This window comes from Cygnus atratus, chromosome 1 (genome assembly GCF_013377495.2).
Source record: "Cygnus atratus isolate AKBS03 ecotype Queensland, Australia chromosome 1, CAtr_DNAZoo_HiC_assembly, whole genome shotgun sequence".
Lineage (NCBI taxonomy): Eukaryota > Metazoa > Chordata > Aves > Anseriformes > Anatidae > Cygnus > Cygnus atratus.
In genome coordinates this window covers 181,694,996-181,718,731 of record NC_066362.1, presented here as the reverse complement: position 1 = coordinate 181,718,731, position 23,736 = coordinate 181,694,996, and the positions used below count along the sequence as shown (strand labels likewise).

The following is a 23,736-nucleotide window of genomic DNA, read 5'->3' as shown; positions in this document are numbered from 1 at the left end:
CATTCTCCTTTGGAGTCTGTGATAGAATTCTAACAGGGCTGAGGAGAGCTTAGGCAGTTGCTCTGAAGCTTCTCTGGTAGACATGCACACAAATTTCTTATGCTGCTGCTGTTTAACTATGGTGAAAGTTGTCTCATTTTCTAGAATGAAGTGTCTGTTGATATGAGCCTGTTGTAACTGAAAGGGTGAAATACCCTGATACCTTTTTACAAGGTTGCACATCTTTAGTGCTTTGTCTCTGCCTCCATGCCAGTGAGGGTTTTAAAAGTCTAACTTAAAAGCTGATTAGGCCCTTCAAAAAGCCACTAACATTTTCATTCTCTCTCTTAGCAGTGCATTCTTTGAGGAGTTGTATACTTAAAATTACTGTTGTCTTTTGTTTAACACTACTATCACTGAACTGCAGAATAGACAAGGTCAGCAGGTCACCTCTAGAGAGGTCACCTCTAGTGGTCTAGAAGGTCACCTCTAGAGATCATGTAGTCCAACCATCCTGCTCAAACAGTGTCATCTGGAGCAGGTTGCTGAGAACTCTGTCCCATCGAGCATCTCCAAGGGTGGAGACTGCAGAACCTTGTGGTGCAACTGTCTCCAGTATTTGACTAATTTCACACTGAAAAGTTGTTTTCTGTAATCCAGTGGAATTTCTTGTGTTTCAGTCTGTGCACATTGCCTCTTGACCTGTCACTGCTCACCACCAAGAAGAGCTTTGGCTCCCACTTCTTTACTCCTCCTGTGAGGCATTTATACACATTGATGACATTCCCCCTGAGCCTCCTGTTCTTGGGGCTGACCAGTCCCAGATCTCTCAGTCTCTCCTTGTATGAGAGACATTCCAGTGCCTTCACGATCTTTGTGGTCTTTCACTGGACTTGCTCCAGTAAGTCCATGTCTTTCTGCACTCTTAACTTTCTAATGTTCAGGTAGGGTAGCATGTAAATAGTTCTGATTGTGTGCCTGTAGAGTGTTTTCTGGTGCATATGTGAGCTTCTAAGAACACTGCTCTCATTGGTGTCTCCTCCAGTACTTACTAGAATTGCACGTAGTCAATAGAAACAAAAATTGTGCAAGATTACTTGCTTAGTAATTATTCCCCACTGACTGATACGTGGAACTTCGAATTTGAAAACTGAGAAGTTTAAATGAAGATGCAACCTTTTATACTAAACCTCACGTACAACTTGTAGCATCCATTGTTATTTTAGGATAACTAGTTTCTGTTTTGTATATTAGATTTTTAAAATTGGGATTTTTTTCTTGTTTTCTTTGAATGGGTGAACAGCTGGTTTGACTACTTTTGGCATGTCTGAACTGCTAGTTACAGCTGATTAGACACTTAATACTGTTAGAGTATGTTTTAATGCTATTGAACTGGCTGCTACCGAACTCTTCTGAGAATTTTTTAGCTAGTTCTTGTCTGGCTTGTGTGTGAACCAGGTACTTCAAAGGGTGCATTTCAAATCTATTTCTCTGGAAATAGCATCATTTATAATCATTTTTCAGTTCGTGTAAAAACATTCAGGACATGACTTTTTTTTAATTAGAGCAGCAATTTAGTTCTCACGAATTGATGTCAGTAGCTTCATCTATAAATTAAGATACACCTGATTTAAAACTTTCTTTTTTTAATTCTGAAAAAATCACCCTATAAATATAGGGTGCAAAAGGTCGGAATTCTCAATGTGAATATAGCATTGCTTTAATTTTCCTTACACTTACTGATAATTCTGCCTCTGTTGAAATAGTTGAGAATTTCAAGCAAACCCCAATAGAATCTAATGATCTAAGCCTCTTTTCCTTGTGGTGTTTTATTCTCCAGCGATGTTGTTCCTTGTTCCCATCTAGAAAACAGCGGACTTCAAAGGAACAGGCTAAATGAAAGATGAAGCTGATTTAGAAACTTCTGACCATCATCTACTTCAAGGGACAAAAATTCTCTGCACAAAGAAGCCTGAGATTATCATTGCCATGATCTGTGTGTGTATTGGAAGTGAAAGCCCTATCAGTCTCTACTCTCAAATTAATGCCAAAATATCCCTGAACACGGTCCAGTTCAGGTCTGAGAACAGGCTGTTCAGGGCACAATCAATACCCCTAATAATAACAGGAATAAACAAGAAGGAAGTCACTGCTGTAAATTTCAGTAGACTTTACTACTAATCACCGCTGAATAAGTGCCTTTTTCCAAATTAGTTTCTTCATTGCTGGGAGAGTATTTATTTTAAATTTTCAAGACTATTTATGCCGAACAACAACTGTTCTCTGAACTTATTAGTTCCAGTTTTCTATTAGTTCCTCGAATTCACTATACTATCTCTTGGAAAGTGAGCACAGAGGAACATTTTGTATTCAGAAGGATGCAAAAGAGTTCTTGTTAGCGACAGCTATGGAGCCTGTTACCTGTGGCTTGAGGGTCCATTCAGAGCTACCTTCTTTTCTTGCTGAACAGGAGTCTTAAAGGCTTTGCGGAGGTGCGTACTGCCTACTTCTGCTGCTCCCACACACCTTGAGCGGCACAGGCTAGTTCCAGACCAAGCCAAACTTCGTTCTCCCCACATCCTTTCGGAAAGAGATTGTGCTTTGATGTGTCCACTTGGTCTGTATTCTTGGGGGTCTCCTTACTCCCACGTGATCCAGCCAGACTTGTGTTTACCCTTGAATAGGCAGGAGACAAGGAAGAGGGAGAAGGGTTGGCAGAAGGAAATGGAACCGGCAGTTTGGGTTGTCATAAGGGTCTGGAAGCAGCAGGAAGCCAGTTTGAGGCATCACTGGAGACAGGAAGATACAGCTACGTTTCTAGTGAAAAAGAAAATGAGATGTGCTATGTTTTTTATTATATAAACATTTTGTGAGTGATATAATGGGTATTTGCGTGTTAAAGTATGTGAGCCTGTGTTAAAAACGTCATGTAATTGTAGTCCATGTCAGGTGCTCCAACTCACCTGCCTCAGTGTGTTCTTCATGGTTTTTAAATATCTGGATTCCCATATCTCATCTTTGAAGTCAGCCTGCATTCCGGTGCTTGCAGTATCACTGCAGTTTCGTGAGTGTACTTGAGTTAGCTTGTGCTAGTTCATTTGTATACCGGTAATTTGTGGTACAAATTTGCTAGGGATTAAGACTGTTGCATCTATGACTACTGCTGCCTGGCACAGCTCTCATGTCCAGCCACTCAGCATGACAGGGGCTATGCAGCCTTATCAAGAAGATGGCTTCATTCATTCTGTTTGCACTAGATTATGGAGCATTTAAAAGAAGCCTTGCGCAAAGTGGACTCAGTGGTGCCAGCAATGTGGCTGTTCTCTGGTACCTAATCTAGCAAACGTATTTTTTTTTTTGCTACCAAAACCTATAGTGTTTGTGTGTATCTAGATTATAAAGTAGGCATGATTTGAGTGAAAGAAGAAATTTAGTTTTGCTTGTTTGTCACTGAATGGAGTGGTTATTCTGAAAGTTGCAGGCAGTTATAATCTGAAACATGCAAGATTTGTCCAGTGTCAAATTAAAATTCTTCTCTGCATGGCTACATGTAACTTTTCAATTAGGTGTTTGTATCTGTGTTATCAGATGTGATGGTGTTTGCTGTAAATGGAATTTAAAACAAACAAAAATGGATGATCTCATTCTTTAGGTTGAACTCCCACCTCCTGATCTTGGCCCAAGCTCTGCACTAAATCAGACACTTAATTTGCTACGAGAGGTTCTGGCATCTCACGACTCATCGGTTGTTCCACTGGATGCTCGTCAGGCTGACTTTGTGCAGGTATAAGGACGTTTGACTGCTTTGAGAGAAGGGGAAAAAAAAAAGTACATTTAAGTTAGTCTTGGTCCATTAATCTTTTTTGTCTGGTCCTATTTTGGAGCCTTCTACCAAACCTCAGTTTTTAATGTGAATAAGATGGTGACTAACTAAGTGGATAATTGCAGTACAGTATGGAGTGCTACTCTTAACACAGTGTCTAAATTCTGTTATCCAATTACTACTCCATTAAGTAAATACTCCATCAAGATCGCACAATTGCCAATTATCTAATGTGGGTTACTCTTCCTCCTGCTAGGTTAGAATCTGTTCTTCTCAGGTTTTTATACTTTCCCCATCACTATGGTAGCTGATCACCTGCTGACAAATCCAGTATAAAACTGCTTTCACAGTTGGAAACTCTCATTTCTCTTTATTCTGCTTTGGGGAATAAATACATGATAGAGACAGAATGATCTTAGAAGCCCTGTGTGACATGATTTCCTCCTCCTTCTCTCTCTTTTCTATGTGTTTTCTATTTTAGGTTCTATCTTGTGTGCTAGATCCATTGTTACAGATGTGTACTATGTCTGCCAGTAATTTGGGCACAGCTGATATGGCAACCTTCATGGTAAATTCGCTTTATATGATGAAGACTACTTTGGCTCTCTTTGAATTCACTGACAAACGTCTAGAAATGTTACAGTTTCAGGTGAGCATAACCAACCCAAATAGAAAATAAACTTATTACTGTTTTTTTTTTCTTTTTTTTTTTTTTTCCAGACTATAAGTCATGATGTGAACATAGTTATCTTTGATTATGTTGGTTTTGGGTCACTGTTAAATCAAGGAAATGGCATAAGAGGGGGGGGTTCTTGTCAGAGGTCATAAGTAAATACCAGATATCAGAGCTGATGATAGTACTCAGCATCTTTATACACAAAATTATTAGAAAAGTTAAGTTTTGTTTTGTTTTAGTTGCAGATAAATCCCTATTGGTGAAAAATTGTCATTATCCGAATTGTTCTAATACTTACCTGCAACTTGAAGCAAATAGTAGTTGAAAGCTCAGTCAAATGTCTGGCTGTGTTCATATGGGGTTTTAATATGGTATAGCTGAGCATTACTAATTTAGTGCTTCTTTCTACCTTTCCTTTCCCATTTGTTTGGTTTCACCTAATGTGCCAGCGTAATTGTTCATATTTGGTACCATTTTGAAATGGAAATGTAGTTTATGAACCATTCACTTGGAAAAACCTAGGCACTGCCCATTTATAGTTTTGCTACATGAACATCTCTGCAATACGTCTCAGGAGAGTTTTGGAGCTTGAGGGCTTTGAAAAAAGTCACAACTTCTTATTTGAAGGCATCAGTGAAGATTGGCTGTGAGACATTTTTCCCTATCTGCTCCTAATTTGAATTTCTAGTTCCTTTTAGCATGGAAACAAACAAACAGACAACCCCACCAAACTCTCTGGGGCATTTTGAATCTCCATTATCAGAGCTCCTTTTTCACAGTAAATGTTGCAATTGATTTATTCTTAAAATAAGCAGTAGAACTGAAGGTTATGCATTTAATATCATTTGCTTTCTTCACACGTTTTACAAATACAGGAATAGATTGAAAAAATTCTTTAAGATTATACCTAAGTAGATTAATAAAGTGGAGGTAGAATGGCATATTAAGTAAGAGAAAAAAATTTCATAGAAGAAAAGAACTCCTGAAGACAGTTAAAATCTCCAAACTGAAAGATTATGACTTCCCTCCTAATGTATAAAGAAAAGTACGTTTTTCTAAGCAATTTTAGAACGTAAAAATGTGAACTCTTAAAATATCACACAGACGACTTGCATTTTACTAGAGTTTGATATATTATGAATTTCAGCTTTTCTTTAAGAGAAGAGAAATAAACAAACATGGGGTAGTTGTCTGTAAAAAGGAAGTAATAATGTATATATTCCCCAATCTTCCTGAGACTACTCAAAGGTGATTGCTTCTGCTATGACTGCATTTATTTATTAGGTTTCTCGGCAAAGTGAAGATTATATTCAGAATGTAAAATACATAGAGATATATTTTTGTATTAAGGTAATTAAAGCAAAATTATTAGCTGTAACTTTGTTGTTTTTTCAGTCAACTTTTTTCAAACACACGGCTATCAGTATTGAATGTAGAAGCCTTACTGATCATGTTTGGTTTCAATTTAATTTTCCTTGTGAAAGACTGGCATTTTTTTCCTGTTGTTTATTATAAAGCTTCCATGCTGTTGTCAATATTTTCAAAGAATTATAGTAAAAAAAAGATACAATGATGTATAAGGGTTTGGGTTTTTCTTAATTTTTAGTGCTGCTGAATTTACAAATACAAAAAAAAATAGTCTCTTCTGTTACACAGAAAGAATCAGCTCTGTTTTTATTATTGGCTTCTCATAATATGAAAGATGTAAATGGATAAAGTAATTATGCTGTTTGTACTTGTGCTTTTTCCTTGTTTGTTGATAATTCTCATGTTATTTGTGTTTCTAGACCTTTTAACTCCAGACCTAGTTATATTTAATATTCTCATGCACATTTATAAATATCTGACATTTAAATTTCAGATTGAAGCTCATTTAGATACGCTCATAAATGAACAAGCTTCCTACGTCTTAACTAGAGCTGGTCTAAGTTACATATATAACTCCATGCAGCAACACAAACCAGAACAGGTAAGATTATATCTTGGATGTATTCAGACGGTAGGGCATACCTGCCTAGTAGAAGAATTCTGGCACTATTATTTTTACAAATTAATTTTCCTTTGAAAGCAAAAACTCAGTGATACCTGTTGATTTTTCATATGGGACCAGGGCTGTTAGACAAAGGTACCTTGCAAGTACAGGTTTTCCCCGTGCTCTATGTTCTAGCAGGTTTGGGATGCATCAGTCCTTCTGTGCAGCTTATCTGTGTACCGTCAACAGCCTCTGCACACCAGAGGCATCCTGTGCATTCTCAGAATAACTGTATAGGTAGTGTAATATCCCTCGGAATGTATTAGAACAAAGCTGGGTCTAAAACACAAGTAGTGAGTATGTGTACCACTTCCATCTAGAATGTATCAGACCTATTGGGTATGTAGCGTTTGTTGTTTTTTTTTTTTTTTTCAAGTGCATGCTATTGTACCATACATAAGAGTGGATGCCTTGCGTGCATTCGACATTTACTGCATTTTTTGTTCTGTGAAAAAATGTTGGAAGAGTTTAATAGTAATTTGAAATCATGTAGCTTTTTGTCTTTATTCACTGCTCTACCTATCTGAGGACCAAGACAGTGTGATTCTCAGGGTGAAAACATCAGATTTCTTAGGACAAGTTGAAATTCAGAGCCTGGAATTTAGCGCTCGTGCTCTTTTTTCTTTCGAACCACTGTTCATACATGATAGGTGTTAATACATCCCCTCTTCCCTGTGCCTAAGATCTTTTGAGAAGAAGGTGAATAATGGTGTTTTCTGGAGAAAGCAGTACTGTGTTACAGAGCTTCATGGTTTTTCTGCGGCCAGTATTTCTACATGAAGTGCCCAAGCTCAACAGATTTTTAGAGAACCATTTGAAGTGCAGAAATAATCTGATTAGTAACTCGGCTTGGTTTCCTATTCATGAGCCTATCTCCTCTTCTAAAACCAATTTCAAACAGACCAGGGCAGATTGTTTAACAGAATGTGGGTAGACTTTCCAGTAGCAGTTTTCTTTCATATCTGTCCTTCTGCCTGGCTGCAGGAGTGAGGTTCTTAGAAGGTTTGCTGGGAGGTTAGGCAGCATGTAATGCCTTGTAAACACAGAAGAGTTACTAGGGAGCAGAGTTGAATTTTGCACGGTCCAGGAACAGATGAAGAGATGGAAGTTGTCCTCTGTAGTTCTGGAACACCAAGCGGATTTGGACAGTCGCCAGTTTCTTTTTTATCACAGACCTTGTAGAAAGCATTTTCCTGCATTTTTGTCATTTAATGGTGAAAAAGGAAGAAAAGAACTTGAAAGCACACATGAAAAAGTCAGTATTCCAAGCCTTTGATTCAAGGGAGTGGCGGAATACAAATGAACTGTTACAGCACTTCCGGTATTGGCGTGGTGATTCAGTTTCCAAAAATGTAATATCTTGTAGCAGGACCAAGTAATGATTTAGTACTGAACCGACTGTAGAATTTATAGTTTTTTGTCTTTTTCCTTATGCTAGATTGACTTCTTTTTTCCCCCTTTGATTACTTATTCTTAGGGTCCTCTTTCAAATTTGCCAAGTTTGGATTCCATGTCCCTGAAGGTAGCGATGGTAAGCGTTTTACAGTTTCATAATGTAGCAGTGTAGCTGTGACATGGGAAAGAATTCTTTTAATGGTGTTATGTAGTAGACATTCATCTAACAAGCTGTACTCTTTAAGAATAGCTAAGTTACATGTCTGGGAATACTTTCTTCATTTGTAGTAATTGGACCACTTGAAGTAATAAATTCATAAATTATTTATGAGCTGGTAGTAATAGAATGTTAATTTCTAAGTCTTGAGAAGCAGGACTTTATTTGTAAGAACGTTATCCCATGAGTCATCTTAAATTGCTAAAAGCAAATACTTAGCTCTAATTAGTTTTAATCATCAAAATTTATTTTTTGCCTGAATGCTTTGAAATATAGGTTCTGCTATCATTTATAATTTTGGTCCTAAGGCTTTGATTTTATGCAAGTATTTCAGCTAAACTCAGAAGTTAGGTGCAGGGCATATGCCGCAGTTAAATATATATTTCTTTAAGCTGAAAGCTGCAATGTATTTTAAAACAGATTATTAGCTGATGTTTTTTCTTAATGTGTGTGAAGGGTATTTTGCATAGAGATTGCAATATCATAGTTCAGTAGACAGTAGCATATGATCTGTCACTCTTCTTGCTTAGCCAAGTTTAGCTTTATTCTGAAGATTTAACTGTAAATAAGGGCCGCTCAGCCAGCAGTGCACACATACACCATGGAAAATGTTCTAGGATAAATCTAGACATAATACAGTGGCTTGAATTTCAGGGAGGGGAAAGGCTGTTTTTTTTTTTTTTGATTAAGAAATGGGTCTTTTAAAAAATTGTATGTTGAATCCCTTCTCATTGTGTCAGTATAGCCTGTTTTTCCTCCATTAAAGCTCTAAACCTGCGAATCCTAAGCTCCTTGGAAGAACAGAGCTCTGGCACAGAGCGCTCGGTGGTTTACTCAGATCAGCATGCATTCTTACCAATATTTATACATTTTGCATTTAAAATATCTTCAACTTATCACAGCCTTGTTGACCTACAAGAAATTTAAAGACTGCAGCTTGGAGACCATCTTTTTAAATTGCATATATATTACTGATTTATAGTCATACATAATAATTCTACTTGAAAAGTTAGAAAAGAATACAACTCTTATTTTCTTCATAACTTTGTTTAATGTATGCTTACGTGAACACACTTGAACCAGAATGGAAGCCAGTATGCTGAAATTAAACCCGCATAAATCCCATCTGTCAATGTAGTCTGCTTAGGATTTTAACCATAGGAGGGAGGGAATACTTACAGGTAGGTTCACTGCCTCCCAGCTTAACAGAAAATCAGAGCGCTGTGGTATTTTTCACTGTTATGTGGGGCAGGAGAAATAAGCCTGGAAGCAGTTCATGGAGCCTGAAGTAGGTCCCTTGGTCTTGTTTCTCCCAGCATAACTGCTCATTAGATTATTTAGCAGTGGCTTCATGTAAAAAATAGGAAATAAACATGTCTAACTTGGACAGGCTAGATTTTAAAAGTCTTTTCCAACCGAAGTGATTCTGTGATTCTCTCTGCACTGAACAGAGTAGTTCTGATCTTCAATGGTGATCTTCAGTATGCGCCAGCTACATAGAAAACTTGGGTGGTTATGGAAGCCGCTTTCTCATTTTTTGCCCCCCCATCTGTACTCCTCAGAGTCAGAAACTTGAAATGTTGGTGACAGAGGTGCTGAAATTAGACGTTTGGTTTCGATAATATATTAAGCTCCACCTTAAATATTTGTATATTATGTTAGCTTTGGTTTTAAATGCATAAAAATATAAAATTGTATCAAGTGAGAAGATGCCATTTTAAAGTAGTCCTTTTTCGGAGATCTGTATTTTTATCTATCCACATGTAATAGCAAGTTCTTCGTATGTTGATCTCATATTCTTTTTCCCACCCCTAGGCTCAGTTTGATCGCTATCTGTCTGCTCCAGATAGTCTGTTAATGTCCCAGCTGAATTTCCTTCTGAGTGCCACTGTGAAGTAAGTATCTTAACTTCGAATTTCTATTATGCCTGTATAATAATCAGAAAGATGAATTTGATTAGGTTTCAGCGGATCATGATGAGAATTCAAGTTATCAGCTGTAATCACATTTGCATTGTACTTCAGTTCACAATTCAATTTTGTTTTGACTGCCCTCTATTTGAACAAACAGGAATATGTAATTTTGTAACTTTCTGAAGTAGTTACTCTTGATTTAACAGACTCTATCAAAATGAATTACCTATTTTGAACGTGTTATGCTGTGTCAGCATTCTTTGTCAATTTAGTTGTAAATTGTTTTAGAACTATTTTGTAAGCATTCTAAAGATAGGTGAAATATTTAATTCTCTGCTCAAGATTTCTTTTATCCCCACTGCTCCATCAAGTCTAAAATTATCAAATTTGTTGTCTTTACTTAAAGTATTGACATTGTGCCATTGAATATTGTGCTGAAATTACTTTTACATGTTTTTTAGTGATTTTTTCCTTTGAAATATAGAAGTGAGAACTTTATTATGTATCTCTTCTCTTGTTTCGTGAATATGTTGTATAATAAGACAAGTAAGGGCCAACTGAACCGTAAGGTTAGGGAAAATGCCAAGAACTTATTTCCAATTAAATGTGAACCATATGAAGACAATTTGTAGTACTTAAATTCAGAGAATTATATGCTGCACTAATCCAAAAGCTTTCTTGACGTTATTTTTTGTGTTTTTGTCAAGAATGGAGGTTACAGAACATACGAGAAATGGTGACTAGCACGTCACATTTTGATGTGATGTTCTTAACATTTGGATTCTCATTACTGCTACCTGTTCTCCAAATGGGTTTGTATTATGGCAGCTTGTGATTAAAAAAAGTGACATATGTTAAGGGAAAAAATACTTACTGCTGAGAACTTGCTGCTCAGGCTCTCCTCATGCAGAGACTTCCAGTTTCATGCCACATGCCTGGTGCATGGCTTGGCCTGGGGGACATTTTTTTCATCAGTTTGTTGGGTCTCTCTGCTAGGGTCACAGTTCCAACAGCTCAGCAAGCAGAGCTGACCCTCTTGTGTAAGAGTTGCCCTGCACTGGTACAGGTCAAACAGGGCAGCTTGAGCAGTAATGTAACAGAAGCACTGGAACTTCCACTTCTTGGTGTCAAGCTCTTAAACCTGTATGTTGGCTCTTGATATACTTTTTTTACTGTAGGTCTCATTAACAGTCATAGTAGATGAATTTGGAAAGCCTCTATTCTGCATTGCTAACACAAAACCTATTTTTAGAGGCAGATTTTATGCTACCATAAAGACTCAGGCACACAGTGAAATTACCTTGACTTAATCATTTCTTTCTATCAGATGAACCAAGATAAACTGGTCACGTATACACTCTTAGACTTATCCCCTTTATGAGCCTTTTAAACCTCTCTTAATGTGAATTTGGTTTAAATTGTGCTATCTTGTAACAGTGGGCAGCTGAGAGGTGAGTGAGGAGCTTATGTGAGGATGATTGCTATAGCTGCTACAGCTCAGCCTACAAAGGAGTTTATTAACCTCCTGTAACGTTATAGGTTAGCTTCTGCACAGAATTAATAATAAAAACTTTCAAAGATACATATTTACATAGATGGATGCTTGTAGGATTCAGTATTCAGTATTTTCTGTAGTAAATAAACCTGCAAAACTCTGAAGTTTCTCAAAATTCAAGTAAAACATTCAACCAATGCTATCATTTTTAATGACTTTAGTAGTTCAAATTTTCAAGCTAGTTTTGCAGATATTTGTGGTCCATTTTGAAGACTTCTTCCTTGAAGTCACATAATTGTAATCTCCTGTTTCAGTTGTTGAGCTGGAGCCCGACGGTTCAATTCTCAAAACCAGACCACATGCTTTTGTTAAGGGAATGTTATATACTCAGTGGCAAAAAAATTTAAGCTTTATGACCATGAAGAGCATTCCCTCCAACATTTGCTTTTCAAATTCCTTTGTTCATTTAAAACAAAGTTTTAAGCTGTTTATTTACGTGGTTGTTGGTCTTGTAAAGCTCTTTTTGTTTGCGTTGGATCACAGAAACTGAATGCTGGAATTACTATTTTTAGAGAGTGCTGCCATTTGTGTTAGTGATAAAATGTATCATGTTGTTATGGCAACTGAAATCCTCATGCACTGATTAATGACATTGACATTAGTTGATGGAGAGACTCATTTGATGCTGTTTAGTCCTATGGAATATTTTAATAAACTTTTTTCTTTTAATTTAGGATTATTTTTTGCAATACAGTTAGTCTTATACAAATTCTGTGTGCAATACTTTCTTAAAGGGTTGTCACGTTACAGTAGCTTAGTGATCCTAACCTGTGTTCAGAGACAGTTGTTTACCTGAAAATGCTGAATACATTATAACAGCCTTTCTAGATTTGCTATTATAAGGACAGTCTGTTTTTCAGGTATTTTCATAACCTAGTAATAGGGGCAGTTGATCATGTTCATTGAAAAAGTGGATACTTTGCATCAGAATAAAGTGCAGTATTTGTCTCCTCATCTTTCTCATAGCTTCCATTTGCTAATATTTCCTGAAAATACAAGGTTCTACCCACTTGGTATTCGAGACTCCTTTAACTTGTCAGTCCGCACTCACTGTGGTCCAGAGCTGGTAAATTTAGCCCTGATTTCAGTGGATGCAGTTCTGGTGACTTTGTTCATTGGCTGCATAGTTTAGCAGGGCTGAATCTCGATTCATGATTACCTCAGTTTCCTTAGCTTCTCTTGGTGTTCTACTTGCATGGGTTTGGCTGTAAAATAGTTGTAGTTACTGGTTTTGTTAAATAAAAATGCATGTGGAGCTGTAAACACGTTGCCATGGTGATTAAAGCAAACATGCAATTGATAATGTAAAATAAAAGTATTTGATTGTCTTCAAAAAGTATTAAACTTTCCTGTTAACTTTAGCATGCAATCTCCATTCATTGTTACTTGTTTAGATAAAAAAAAAAGAAATAAAAAAAAAAAAAAAAGAGGATACAGACTTTATAGCATTGTTGGTAAAAGCCTGTAGTAGGTTTTAAATCTCTCACCACTATCTCTTCAGCTCTTCCTCTGAGAGATTATGGAATAGGTACAGCCAAGATAAAGCAAATAGAATATATTTGCTGGTAGTTGGGGATGGGGACAAAAAAAACCCCTTATATTTACAAAGGTCAGCAAGAAATGACAAAAAGTAAACAGTAGATCACTAAGAATATCAGTCTTAAAAATTGCAGAAGAGTGCAGGTGAACAACTAATGTATGCAAATTAAAAACTAAATTAACCTTCTACAGTTGTTTCCTTCTACGGTTTTTTCATGATTGCAGAAATAAAAAAGCTAATTTCTTGTTTATCAAGATCATATATCTGAGTTCATGTATGTACAATACAAACAGATGAAAAAGTCTTTTGTTGTAAAGCTTTAAATAGTTTTCATGTTTGAAGTAAAAGGGCTCTGTAATGTAACTGACACTGAATTTTTAATGTGTATTTGTAGACTGTACTGTGAATTCCTTGCATGTAGTACTGTTACATTCCCTACAATTTGCAAATTATGTGGATGTTTGTTTTATTTTTATTTTTTAGAGAGCAGATAATAAAACAGTCCACAGAACTGGTCTGCAGAGCTTACAGTGAGATATATGCAGCTGTAATGGATCCTTCAAATAAGTATAAGGATCCAGAAACCATACTACACAGATCTCCTCATCAAGTTCAGGCACTTCTCTCATAGTCTTGCTTCACCCAGATTTATCTGAATCCATAATTCTGTCTTTGAGTATTTAAATTGAGTTATTTTTCTGTTTTGAATTTTGATGTATAACTATATGCTTAAAATATGTAGGAATGCAGTTTTGTTTAATCTGTTTGGCAAAAGTCGAGTCTTTCCTGTGTCTTTGAATGCCTTCTATAGGCCAGAAAATAGAATATAGATTAAAAATTATTTTAATGTATTCCTCTAATGGAAATGGACCTTGACAATATGCAATTTATTTGAAAAGGAGAGTAAAGGAGAGAGAAGCCTTTTCTTTGCCATGCATGATCCTTTTGACCAGATGTTGAACCAGTGTCTCTTATGACCTCACCAATATTTTTGTTTGCTCTTTTTCCCTGTTCTTTCACCCTTTTTCTCAGCCTATCATCAATACACACTGATACTGTTTCATTTTAGTATGGCTGATATACTTTGAATGTCTCAAGTCTTTCACAGCTCATAAATCATTTTAGAATATATGATGCAGTTTTCCAAACCTGTTGATTAAATCTTCGAAGCAGAATTCATATATATATATATATATATATATATATATATATATTTTAATCCATTGTTTTTTGTTGCTACTCTGGTGGTTTTTTGTAAGAAGGAATACTTGAATAATTTGCATGTACATAACCTGGAACTTCATGCTTTAAGTTATTTTTATAATTTTATTTTACTAGAAAGATTTTTTGCTGCAGTTGTTCTGTAGCAATCCTTTTATCAGCTGAAGCGTGCAGATCTCTTAAGGCTGGGACCAGTAACAGTATAGGTTAGGAAGATCGTTTGCACAGTGGTGTGGCCATTAGTTATTTGTATGCATCAAGGGGGAGATGAGCAGTCATTCATATTGAATCAGTTATATACTTAAGATGGATGCTTTTGTCAATAATTATATTCCCCATATAAAACATATGCTTAGTGGCAGTCAAGTCTGCACGTTAGTGTATGCTCGTGAAATAGCAAGAAATAGAGAATAGCAGCAACAATGCCTTTTTAGTCTCTTGGAAAACTCATTGCACGAGTTAGAAATTAGCTTTGGTGGTAATACCACACTATAATATCTTCTTTATGGGCATAATTAGTTAGTATATTATAAAAAGATTTGAAATTGTAAGTGTCCCTGGAGATCGTGGATCAGGCATAAATTCTTTTGTAAATGTGAATGTTAGGTTTACTCTGTTTGAATGCACTAGAGTTGTAAGATGAAAAAAAAAATCTAGAAGCTTAGGAAAATTGTAATGGAAAATTATGCTTTTACTAGGTAACGCACTTAAATTATTCAGAATTTGTGTTACCGTAGTATATATTCAGAAGGCTGTTCAATGTTTAATAATGTTAATATTGCTTAATATGCCTATAATTATTATCTAATATGTGAGAATTACATTAGTTGTGAAAGGGTTATAAATTAGCTTATTATTAGATTAACATACTCTTAAGAATGAACTTTTTCCTCAAATTATACTCAGCCTCAGTCTCAAGTAATCAGTCAGTAGTTTGCATGAGGATTAGTAAGAAGTTGCTTCCTGTCTTTCAGTCCACCTAGAGACTTATCCATGATTTTATCTTCACTGAGTAACAATGCAAAAGCTATAGAAGTTGTAACTTGTAAAAACTAAAATCAATCACTAATTTTGGTCTGTGCAGTTAAAGTAAATGACAGGGTCACAAGAGAGCAAATACATCAATAAAAGGCATTTGATTTACTGACTTCTGTCTTGTGTGTTTCTTCTGCCTGCCTTCCTACAAGGAGGAAGGAAAAGATGATGAGATTTTTGACTTATCAGAACTGCCATGATAGAAATGGCACTTTAATTTTACAAATACCACCCCAGGATTTCCACACCAGGACCCGTGATGCTTCAGTCCTCTAATTGCTCAGTTTAATGTCTGACCCGTAAGTGTTGCAGTGAATGGGATCGTGGTGGGTGGCAGTACTGGATCCGTATACACACCAGTTGTTGTAGATCTGACTTGAGTATCACGGTGCATCAAGAGATGCTCACCTGGGCTGGTTTAGTCAAGCACATCTGCTGTTGGGCCTTAAACACTTTACACAGAGGGGCTTGCCTTCATAGAGTGAGTCCGTTATTCTGTGCTGAGCTGCAGCACGCTTAGGAAAACTGCAAAAAGAAGTATTTGAATACTGGCACTAGCAGGCAGCGTGCTCTGCATTTGACATTCAGACGACCCAATTCTGAAAGTAGGTGAGTAAAGGGCTTCAAGCGCTTTTGTGGGAAGTGGGAAAACTGGGTTCTGGGCCAAAGGAGTTTGGAATCAACATCCCTCTCATTCCTGGAGAGCACCCAAACCCTTCGCTTGTTGTGCAGCTCGAAATGGGACAGCTCTGATGCTTCTCTCCTAAATTTAGCAGCTACGCAGAAATAAGTGCAAAGCATGGGAGGCATGAGATACAACAAGCAAGGAGGGGTTTGGATCTGTGAGATGTATGTGGGAGCTCTCCTGAGGAGTCCAAGATTTACATCTTCTGCCGGTTGTTACTTAGGGGCCTTACATTGACCTCCAATTACATGAGTCCCAGAAACAGAATCAGTATCCCAGGACTTTATCATGCACAGATGTATCAAGCAAACAGTTGAGACTGAGTTGGACCCAATGTTGTACACCAGCACTAGTGGCAATGCCTCTGTCTTCAGTCTTCTCTGTAAAGCTTTCTCATCACCTTTCTCTAAATACGTACACCATGCTGAAACTAAAATATAAACCTTGTTTTAATTGCAGCAGTCCGGCCACAGTGATTTTTTTTCTTTTCTAATACAGGAAAAGAGAAACTTAAGGAGGTTTGGAAAGGTGATAATACATTTGTTTTGTAGCGTTTAAGTGCTCCTCCTTATTCCCTGAGATTTATGACTCTAGCCCTGAATTTTGTCTGTTTATAGACTCTGCTGTAATTATTTTTATTAAAGTTTTTGAAACGTGTGTTAGAGGAAAATACTTTCAGAACCACTAAACTTTTCCATTCATTTCAAAAAACCTCTAGCTGCTATTTAATCCCTTCACTTGCCTTGCTGAGTCACTTTGCAGTCAACCCAGGAGGTGGGGAGCTTAGCAAATTTTGAAAATGAAATGGAGGGCTTAGACGTATTTTCATGAGTAAAACACCCCTTTAGAAGCAGCGCAGACATAGGTGTGGGTTTGTTTGAAGTCTGCTGCCACCTGCTTCTGAGGGAAAAATGCCGAAAGGAGCCATTTGTGTGTGACGAGGGCACCGATCCAAAACAGCCATGAAGGGCTTGCTGCCATAAATCGATGCTAAGCCCATGTTACGTTTGACGAGTCAGGGGAAAGAAACCGGCAGTAGGAGTGAAAGGTATGCCGTAGAACTTAACTCCTTCACGCATTGGGATTCCTTGCTAAAGGTTTTCAGAGCCTCTCCGCATCCTTTCCCCCGTTGCATTTAAAGACTTCACAAGCTAGACCTCAGGACAGTCTTGCGACTGTGGTACCAGTTCTAGCCAAGTAAAATGAGGTTCTTTGAGGCATCCAGTGACATACAAAGCACTAGTTGAACTTGGAGCCGATTTGTTTCTTGAAAGAAGGGGAAAGTGAGTCAAAAAAGGGGAAGTGAGCGTAACTTAAACCTGGATGCTCATCCTGAGGGCAGGGGAGGCCATGCCATTCATAAAGCATCCTTCATGGAGGAAGGGCTTTGGGCACTGTTTTTTATTTTGATTCCAAATGAAAACCAACATTTTCTGTGAAAGGGATGTGGCCTGATTCTGTGTGTCTATGGGCCCTGGGAGGGCTCAGAAACCCTCAGACCAGGCTACTGAATAGCTGTAGCTCTGTAGCCAGGATTCCCGGGGCACCCCGTGTTTTTGGGAGCACACCGAGCAGGCTGCAGGGCTGGGAGCAGGCTCACTGCTGTCTGCTGGTGGCGCACCTGAAAAAAAAAACCACAAATCTACAGGTATCCAGCCATCCATTGCGTGGTAGGGAGCCAGCTTAGTTTGTCAGAATTAAGCTAATTTTTTCAAAAAGTTTAATTTTGCTGGAGAGGTGGGTATGCTTCTTGCCACACAAAGGTCTACTGATATCCCAGCTGTTTGCATTTTTGTGTAAAGAGCCGTTGATGTAGAGGTGGTGTGGGGAGAAATGGATTAAAACCCAAGCCATTGCTTCTGCCTCAGTCCTTGACCAACTGTCCAACCCCTCAAAGGTAACGTGGGTAAATCTTTGGTAATCTCCAGAATCCCCTGGTGCAAACTGATGGAAAGACAAAGTGCAAAAGACACCTGGCAATGTGCATTTAGCCCTATGTTATGGCCTGAATCAGGATACAAACCCCCTCACGCTGCAATTGGCTTTTTTTTTTTGTTTGTTTAAGAGAAAAGCTTATTTTGACTACCTTGCATTAGCAGTAAAGAAACCTTGCTCAAGCAAGATATGGCAGAAATATGTTTGATAGATTACTGTAGAGGGGCTGACAAAAAAAAAATCCTGTTGCATGTTTCATATTCAGACAATGAAGCTTTCATTTGCTGCCTCGTTCACAGATGTGGTATTGTCAAATTGCAGGAAAATGCCTGGCAGACTGTATCATCAACTATATTTAGGGAGAAAAAAATTCAGCACACACTATTTATAGAAGCCACACAAATAAGCACAGGGTTCTTATCAGCCAAAGATAACATTAGTCGTGATTTATCAAAGTAATCTTTATTTTATGGAAAATGGATAATAGGGCGTAATTTAATCCTTTGTGAATGTAATGTATATTTCAAAGGGTTCTTTCTTGTCAATAAAACCATTTGTTGTACTCGTTAAACTAATTAGTCTTGTTGCTGTTGCTTAGGACAGGATAAAAGATACCCGTTAAAGAAACGGGGAGGAGAAGAGGGGCTTGAAAGTTTGTACACCAGACTGTGTTCCTTGCCAGCCACCCTTCGGACCGAAACAGGCTTCGCTGCGAGCCTGTGTTCATGGAGACGGTGCAGAAGACACAACTGCCTTTTTAAATTCTGGAACAAAACACCCCAAAAATTCAGCTCGTCCCTGGGCCTCTCAACCGCTGCAAGCACCAGGGGCTCCCCCAACCTCCAGGCTGGTGGCAGCCCAGGCCCCGGCCTGGCTCTGGCACCCAGTGCCGCCGGGGAAGGCGGCGTTCCCGGCCGCTTCTCTCTGCTCCTTGCATTTTTTCCACCATATGCAAGCACATTCCAGGAGCCGTGCAGAAGGCGAAGAGGGAAGAAAACAGAACGGCCTCAGTGCTCCCCGCGTCGGGCCCTGGCCGTGCGCATGGAGCGAGGGCAGGTTCGCGGGGCCTGGCTCTTGCTGAGGCTGGGCCGGGGCTTGGCTCTGCGAGGGGTCCCGGGGCAGTGCCAGGCTGCAGGCAGGACGTGAGCTCATCCCCTGGATCTGCAGCTGACCTTGAAAGAACAGAGTCAGAAGTGGGAAAGAGTCAGAAGAGGACACATTTTATTAACTTTCTCTTTTTTTTCTTTCTTTCTTCTTCTTAATGTTTTTGGTGTCCTTGTTTGTAGCCTAGCATCCTCGTGAACTTTAAATAGGAATTTATGAATGATTTGCAGAAGATGACTCGCTGCTCTCAAAAGACCAGCTAAGCTCTTAAAGATCCTTCTCCCTTAGAAATGGTTCAGAAAATGTCCTCAGAAGGGCCAAGTTACGGAGAAATCCTTAAGGAAGGGTCTTGTCCCTACTGTCTGATCTGTTCTGCCTGGTCATCCCAGTTCCTTGGTTCTCTTTGTACCCTGCATTGTAGAAACTGTCCAAATATAATGTTTCTGATCCTGAAACATTGCATCCAGAAGTTTCACAAGTGCTTGGATCTCCTGGACACGCTGGTGAGGAGATGGCCTAGCTTCCAGCTCCCACAGCCCCACTGGCGAGCTCGCGGAGCAGATTTGTGTCCTCCCACCCCCTACTGCTCTGTGTCTACATACTGTGGAAACAACAAACATCCCTCTCAGGATCCATCCCCACCAGTGTCCCAGCCAGAAACCTGCATCTGGTGCTCCATCCCCCAGCAGCAGAAGGGAGGTGACAACGCTCGAGGAGCCAGCATGCCCCGGAGACTTCCAGCACAATGACCCAAGTGCAGCATCCAGGGCACTTGGGAGCAGTGCTCCAAAAGGCTCTGACCCCAGAGATGCAGTCCCCTGTTTGAGGACAGGGTGCCTTTGAGGCTGTCCCACCTGGCCGGCTGCCCAGAGGGGGTTTCAGCTAGCCAGAAGTACATGGCAGGGCCCTGCATTGAGTCAGGCCATGCCAGAAAGAGCAAGCGAGCTTGATGGTGCACAAGGGTATCGCAGCAATGATAAAAGCATGTCAGCTTTCCCCTTACATGGGATCACTTCAGGGAGGCCTTTGATATTTATTTTTTATGTCATCCAGAATGACAGAAGGACCAAAAACTGTTTCACAAACAGCATATGAATTAGACAGCAGAGTGAGGAGCACTAGCCATTAGTCCTTGTTGTTGTTTTTTTTGTCATTGGTGGTGATTTGTTTTGTTTTGTTTTGTTTGATTTGGTTTTGTTTGGTTTTTGTTTTTTTGATGAGATCTGAGGCTATTTTCAATCCCCCTCCTTCAGGTGCAGCCCCCATACGGCAATGCCTGAACATAAAGCTGTAGTACAAAAGGTGATTCAGAACACTTACAGAGTGGATTCGAGCATCTTTTTGAAGTAACAGAGAGCCAGGTGGCCTCTGAAGACCTCTGAAGGGTGCCTTGAGACAACAAATCAGCTTTTCAGGTGCCAGTATCATGTCAGAGCCACTGTGGGCCCATGATGAGAAAAATATACAAGCTCCTGCTGCCTGTTCAAATTACATTTGGGACAAATTAGAGGCTTTTGGAGGGGTTATCTGGCCATAGCAGATCTTGTAGTGCTGGAGGTCAAGGAGATTGCAGCAGGATACTGACTTGGGATGCAGGCCCATCCTTGCTAACACTATTTTGCTTTTTCCCTCTGATTCCTCATTCCCTACAAAGATGACAGACTGCTGAAGCAGGTGGCTAAAAGCAAGAGAGCAGCAGCCTTCGTTTCCCCTGTGCTTCTGTGCAGCCGCCCCCTCCACGCATAAAGCAGAGCCTGGAGAGGGGGGGTGCCCTCCGCAACTCTACGTGCAGAATTTGCTCCACTAATCCCCAGTGCGCAGAGGAAAACAGCCACCTGCATTTTTACCTTTCATTTGAACACTGAGTGATGCGACTTTTAGTTCAGGAAACTGATAAGGACTGACAAAATTGCAGTAAGGTGAGATGCGATTTTTTTTTTGCCAATATTTTTTTCTGTGTGGCAGAAACCGCGTTGTCTTTCGTAAACAGGTGAAGAGGTGTCTGTGGTTGTGAACATGTTCTTCCTTTTTCTTCTTGGAAATCCACTCTCAATTAGTCGGGAACATTGGGTAAACTGGTGCTAATGAAATAAAAGGGTTTATTAGGTTACACAACGGTATGCGGGGGCTTAGGGGACAAAGTCAAACATTTACTCAGGCTAACTTTAGGGAGGGAAAACAGCTAGGGAGATCACAAGGGAAAGAGCTGAAAACCAAAACTTCACCAAACCAGGCAGATTTGTAAGCTAAATAGGGAATAAAGAATACAACAAGGCTGCTGTGTGGAGAGAAACTCCTCTTTTTCTGACTCTCTGTTGCAGTTACCACCTTTCCTCCTGCTACAACTGAACTCTGGCATCAACTTTGCAGGGCTAGTGTCATTAAAAATGCACTTAATATATACAAGTAACTTCAAATTTGTACTGTGCTGTGATTTTTTTAACTTTTAGTCCAATAGGTGCTGAGAGCCAAAGACAGCTCCTGTTTGACACATAGCTCCCAGAGAGCTCAGCAACACAGCACTGGGGCTCAGAGTGATTCTTTTCTGATCAGATGGCAAAAACTACTTCAGAAGAGACTAACAGTCCTGCAAAAATGCTAATTTACTCCCTCAGACAATGCAGAGAAGAAAAGTTCAGAGCGAGCCACCTGCCCTGGGTGGGATTGAGCCCTGAGCCCCAGCTCATGGCCTAAATTGACCTTAAATGCCACAGTCGCAGCAGAAATAAAGTAATTCACTGGGCACTTAGCCAGCCAACTACATACATACACTCCTGCCTGCATTTTTCTGGACAGAAAGTGAACATTGTGACCTCTCTAGGACCCTTTGGAGCACTGTTTTTCCCAGCACACCCAGGATGCCACTTGACCTGAGCATTGCAAGTCTCAGCCACAGAGTATGTACAGCAAAAAATGAGGGTGAGAGTCCTTAATTACCACCCTCACCTCCACCTGACACCAGTGTATAAAGCTGGGTAGGGATTGCTCAACATGGACTTGGCAGGTATCATTTCTCCTACCTCCTAAAGTCGCATTTTCTCATCAGGTAAGTGCATGTTGCTGGGAAATGAGAGTGCACTAGCATTTCTGAATTTGATTTTCCTGATTCTCTGGGTGCAGAAATGTGTTGTTTGTGTCCTAAGATTAGAAACAAAAGGTTATTAGCTTCCTAGGTATACTTACCCTCAATGTATTTTCTGGAGACATGATGGGTCTAAAAGAGGCTGGTCTAGAAAAGTTGTTAAAAGCGTTGCCTAAGTGGGCACCAAAGTCAGCCCAGGGCTCTGTTACAGGTGCCTCTGACCTGGGAGGGATGGCAGAGCGTGAAGGCTGGGAGCACCTGATTTAGTTTATAGTTTATTTCTTCAGTAAGTTCCTGATGCTGTAGAAACTTAGGCATACGTTTTAGTACATGAGTAATTATACTGTGTGTGTATGTTTCAAATTAAACAGGGGGTTTCAAAAGAAGGGGGCATCTGCATATCTGCATGAACACTGCCACCCAGGGATGAGTAATGCTGGAGCTCATTTGAGGTTTGGGCTCTCAGCAGAGCCATGGTAACCTCTGAGAGTGTCCCAGCACATCTGAGTTACTTCTGAGTGCAAGTGAAGTCGGAGAAATAATGTTCTTCTGGCTGAGGATTAGCAAGTCTAACAAATGTGCTTAGAGGAAAACTCCCAGTCCAGCTCTCTCCATGGAAAAGATCATTGACAGGCTGGTTTCTAACAAGCCAATAGAAGTTGATTCTTGCTGCATTTAAGTGTGTTAGAACTACAAGCAAAGTTTAAACATGTTTATCTGCTGCTATTTCTGCTTTCAAAGAATCTCTCATTAACCTCAGTTAAAACTAATCTAGTCACTGCATTATTTTTGTATCCCCTCCTGAAAGGAAAAAGAGGTGGATTTCATGATAAACTGTGCTAACTTGGACCTTGATGCTATGTCGTGTTAAATAACAGAGCATGGAACATGGAAATCCTCAGTTGTGGTCCTTTTCCATATATGTACTTCACAAAACATATTTCTTAATGGTCTGTATATTTAAGCATAATCTTCACTAGATGTCCTGATTTCTCCTAAGCCTATGGAAATACATAGAGCGCTGTGAATTTAGATGTGTATTTTCTTATGAAGCCTCTTCTTTTGAGTTTCAAGAAATAAAGCATAAAACATTTGCAACTTCTTTGACTCCCCTATATACACACTGTTATTTAATATTCCAGCTGCTAAATGTATTGCTGATGTAACCGATTCCTTGTGAACAGCCCTAGCTGCAGCCATGATTAGAGGCAGGTTTGGGCACCAGTGGCGTAGTGAGGGGCAGTGCTGGAGCAGGGGAACCAGCACGTGCAAGGTACGCTGCGAGTGCAACGGAGTTAGCTGAAATACCTTAATCAGATCAAAAGCAAATTGCTCTGGCAGTCTGTATTGTACTGCCCGGATATCCCGATTCCCGAGGGCAGGAAACACTAAAATCCCAAGCCGGTAGAGAAGAGATTCAGCGGGACAGGAGGAAGTGAGAGGGACAAGGCAGAGCAAGATATATGGTCTGCAGAAAGACACGGCGTGGCAGATGCTCACCGGAGGCAGAGATTACTCAAGGCAGGAATTAAGATACAAGCGGC

The 23,736-nt window shown here is 39.4% G+C and overlaps 1 protein-coding gene across 2 annotated transcripts in view; it reads left to right on the top strand.

The window, feature by feature from the left end:
• The window catches only part of COG6 (component of oligomeric golgi complex 6), a 52,049-nt gene extending 36,551 nt beyond the window's left edge, over nt 1–15,498 (top strand). Inside the window, exons 14-19 of one of the 2 annotated variants that reach the window (XM_035542595.2) lie at nt 3,632–3,763; nt 4,284–4,451; nt 6,340–6,447; nt 7,988–8,041; nt 9,938–10,017; nt 13,614–15,498. In XM_035542595.2, the coding sequence (XP_035398488.1) occupies nt 3,632–3,763; nt 4,284–4,451; nt 6,340–6,447; nt 7,988–8,041; nt 9,938–10,017; nt 13,614–13,761 (690 nt within the window). In that variant the 3' untranslated portion in view covers nt 13,762–15,498. The remainder of the gene's footprint in view (nt 1–3,631; nt 3,764–4,283; nt 4,452–6,339; nt 6,448–7,987; nt 8,042–9,937; nt 10,018–13,613) is intronic. The other variant, XM_050715447.1, reaches the window with a different exon arrangement.
• The last annotated feature ends 8,238 nt before the right edge of the window (nt 15,499–23,736 follow it).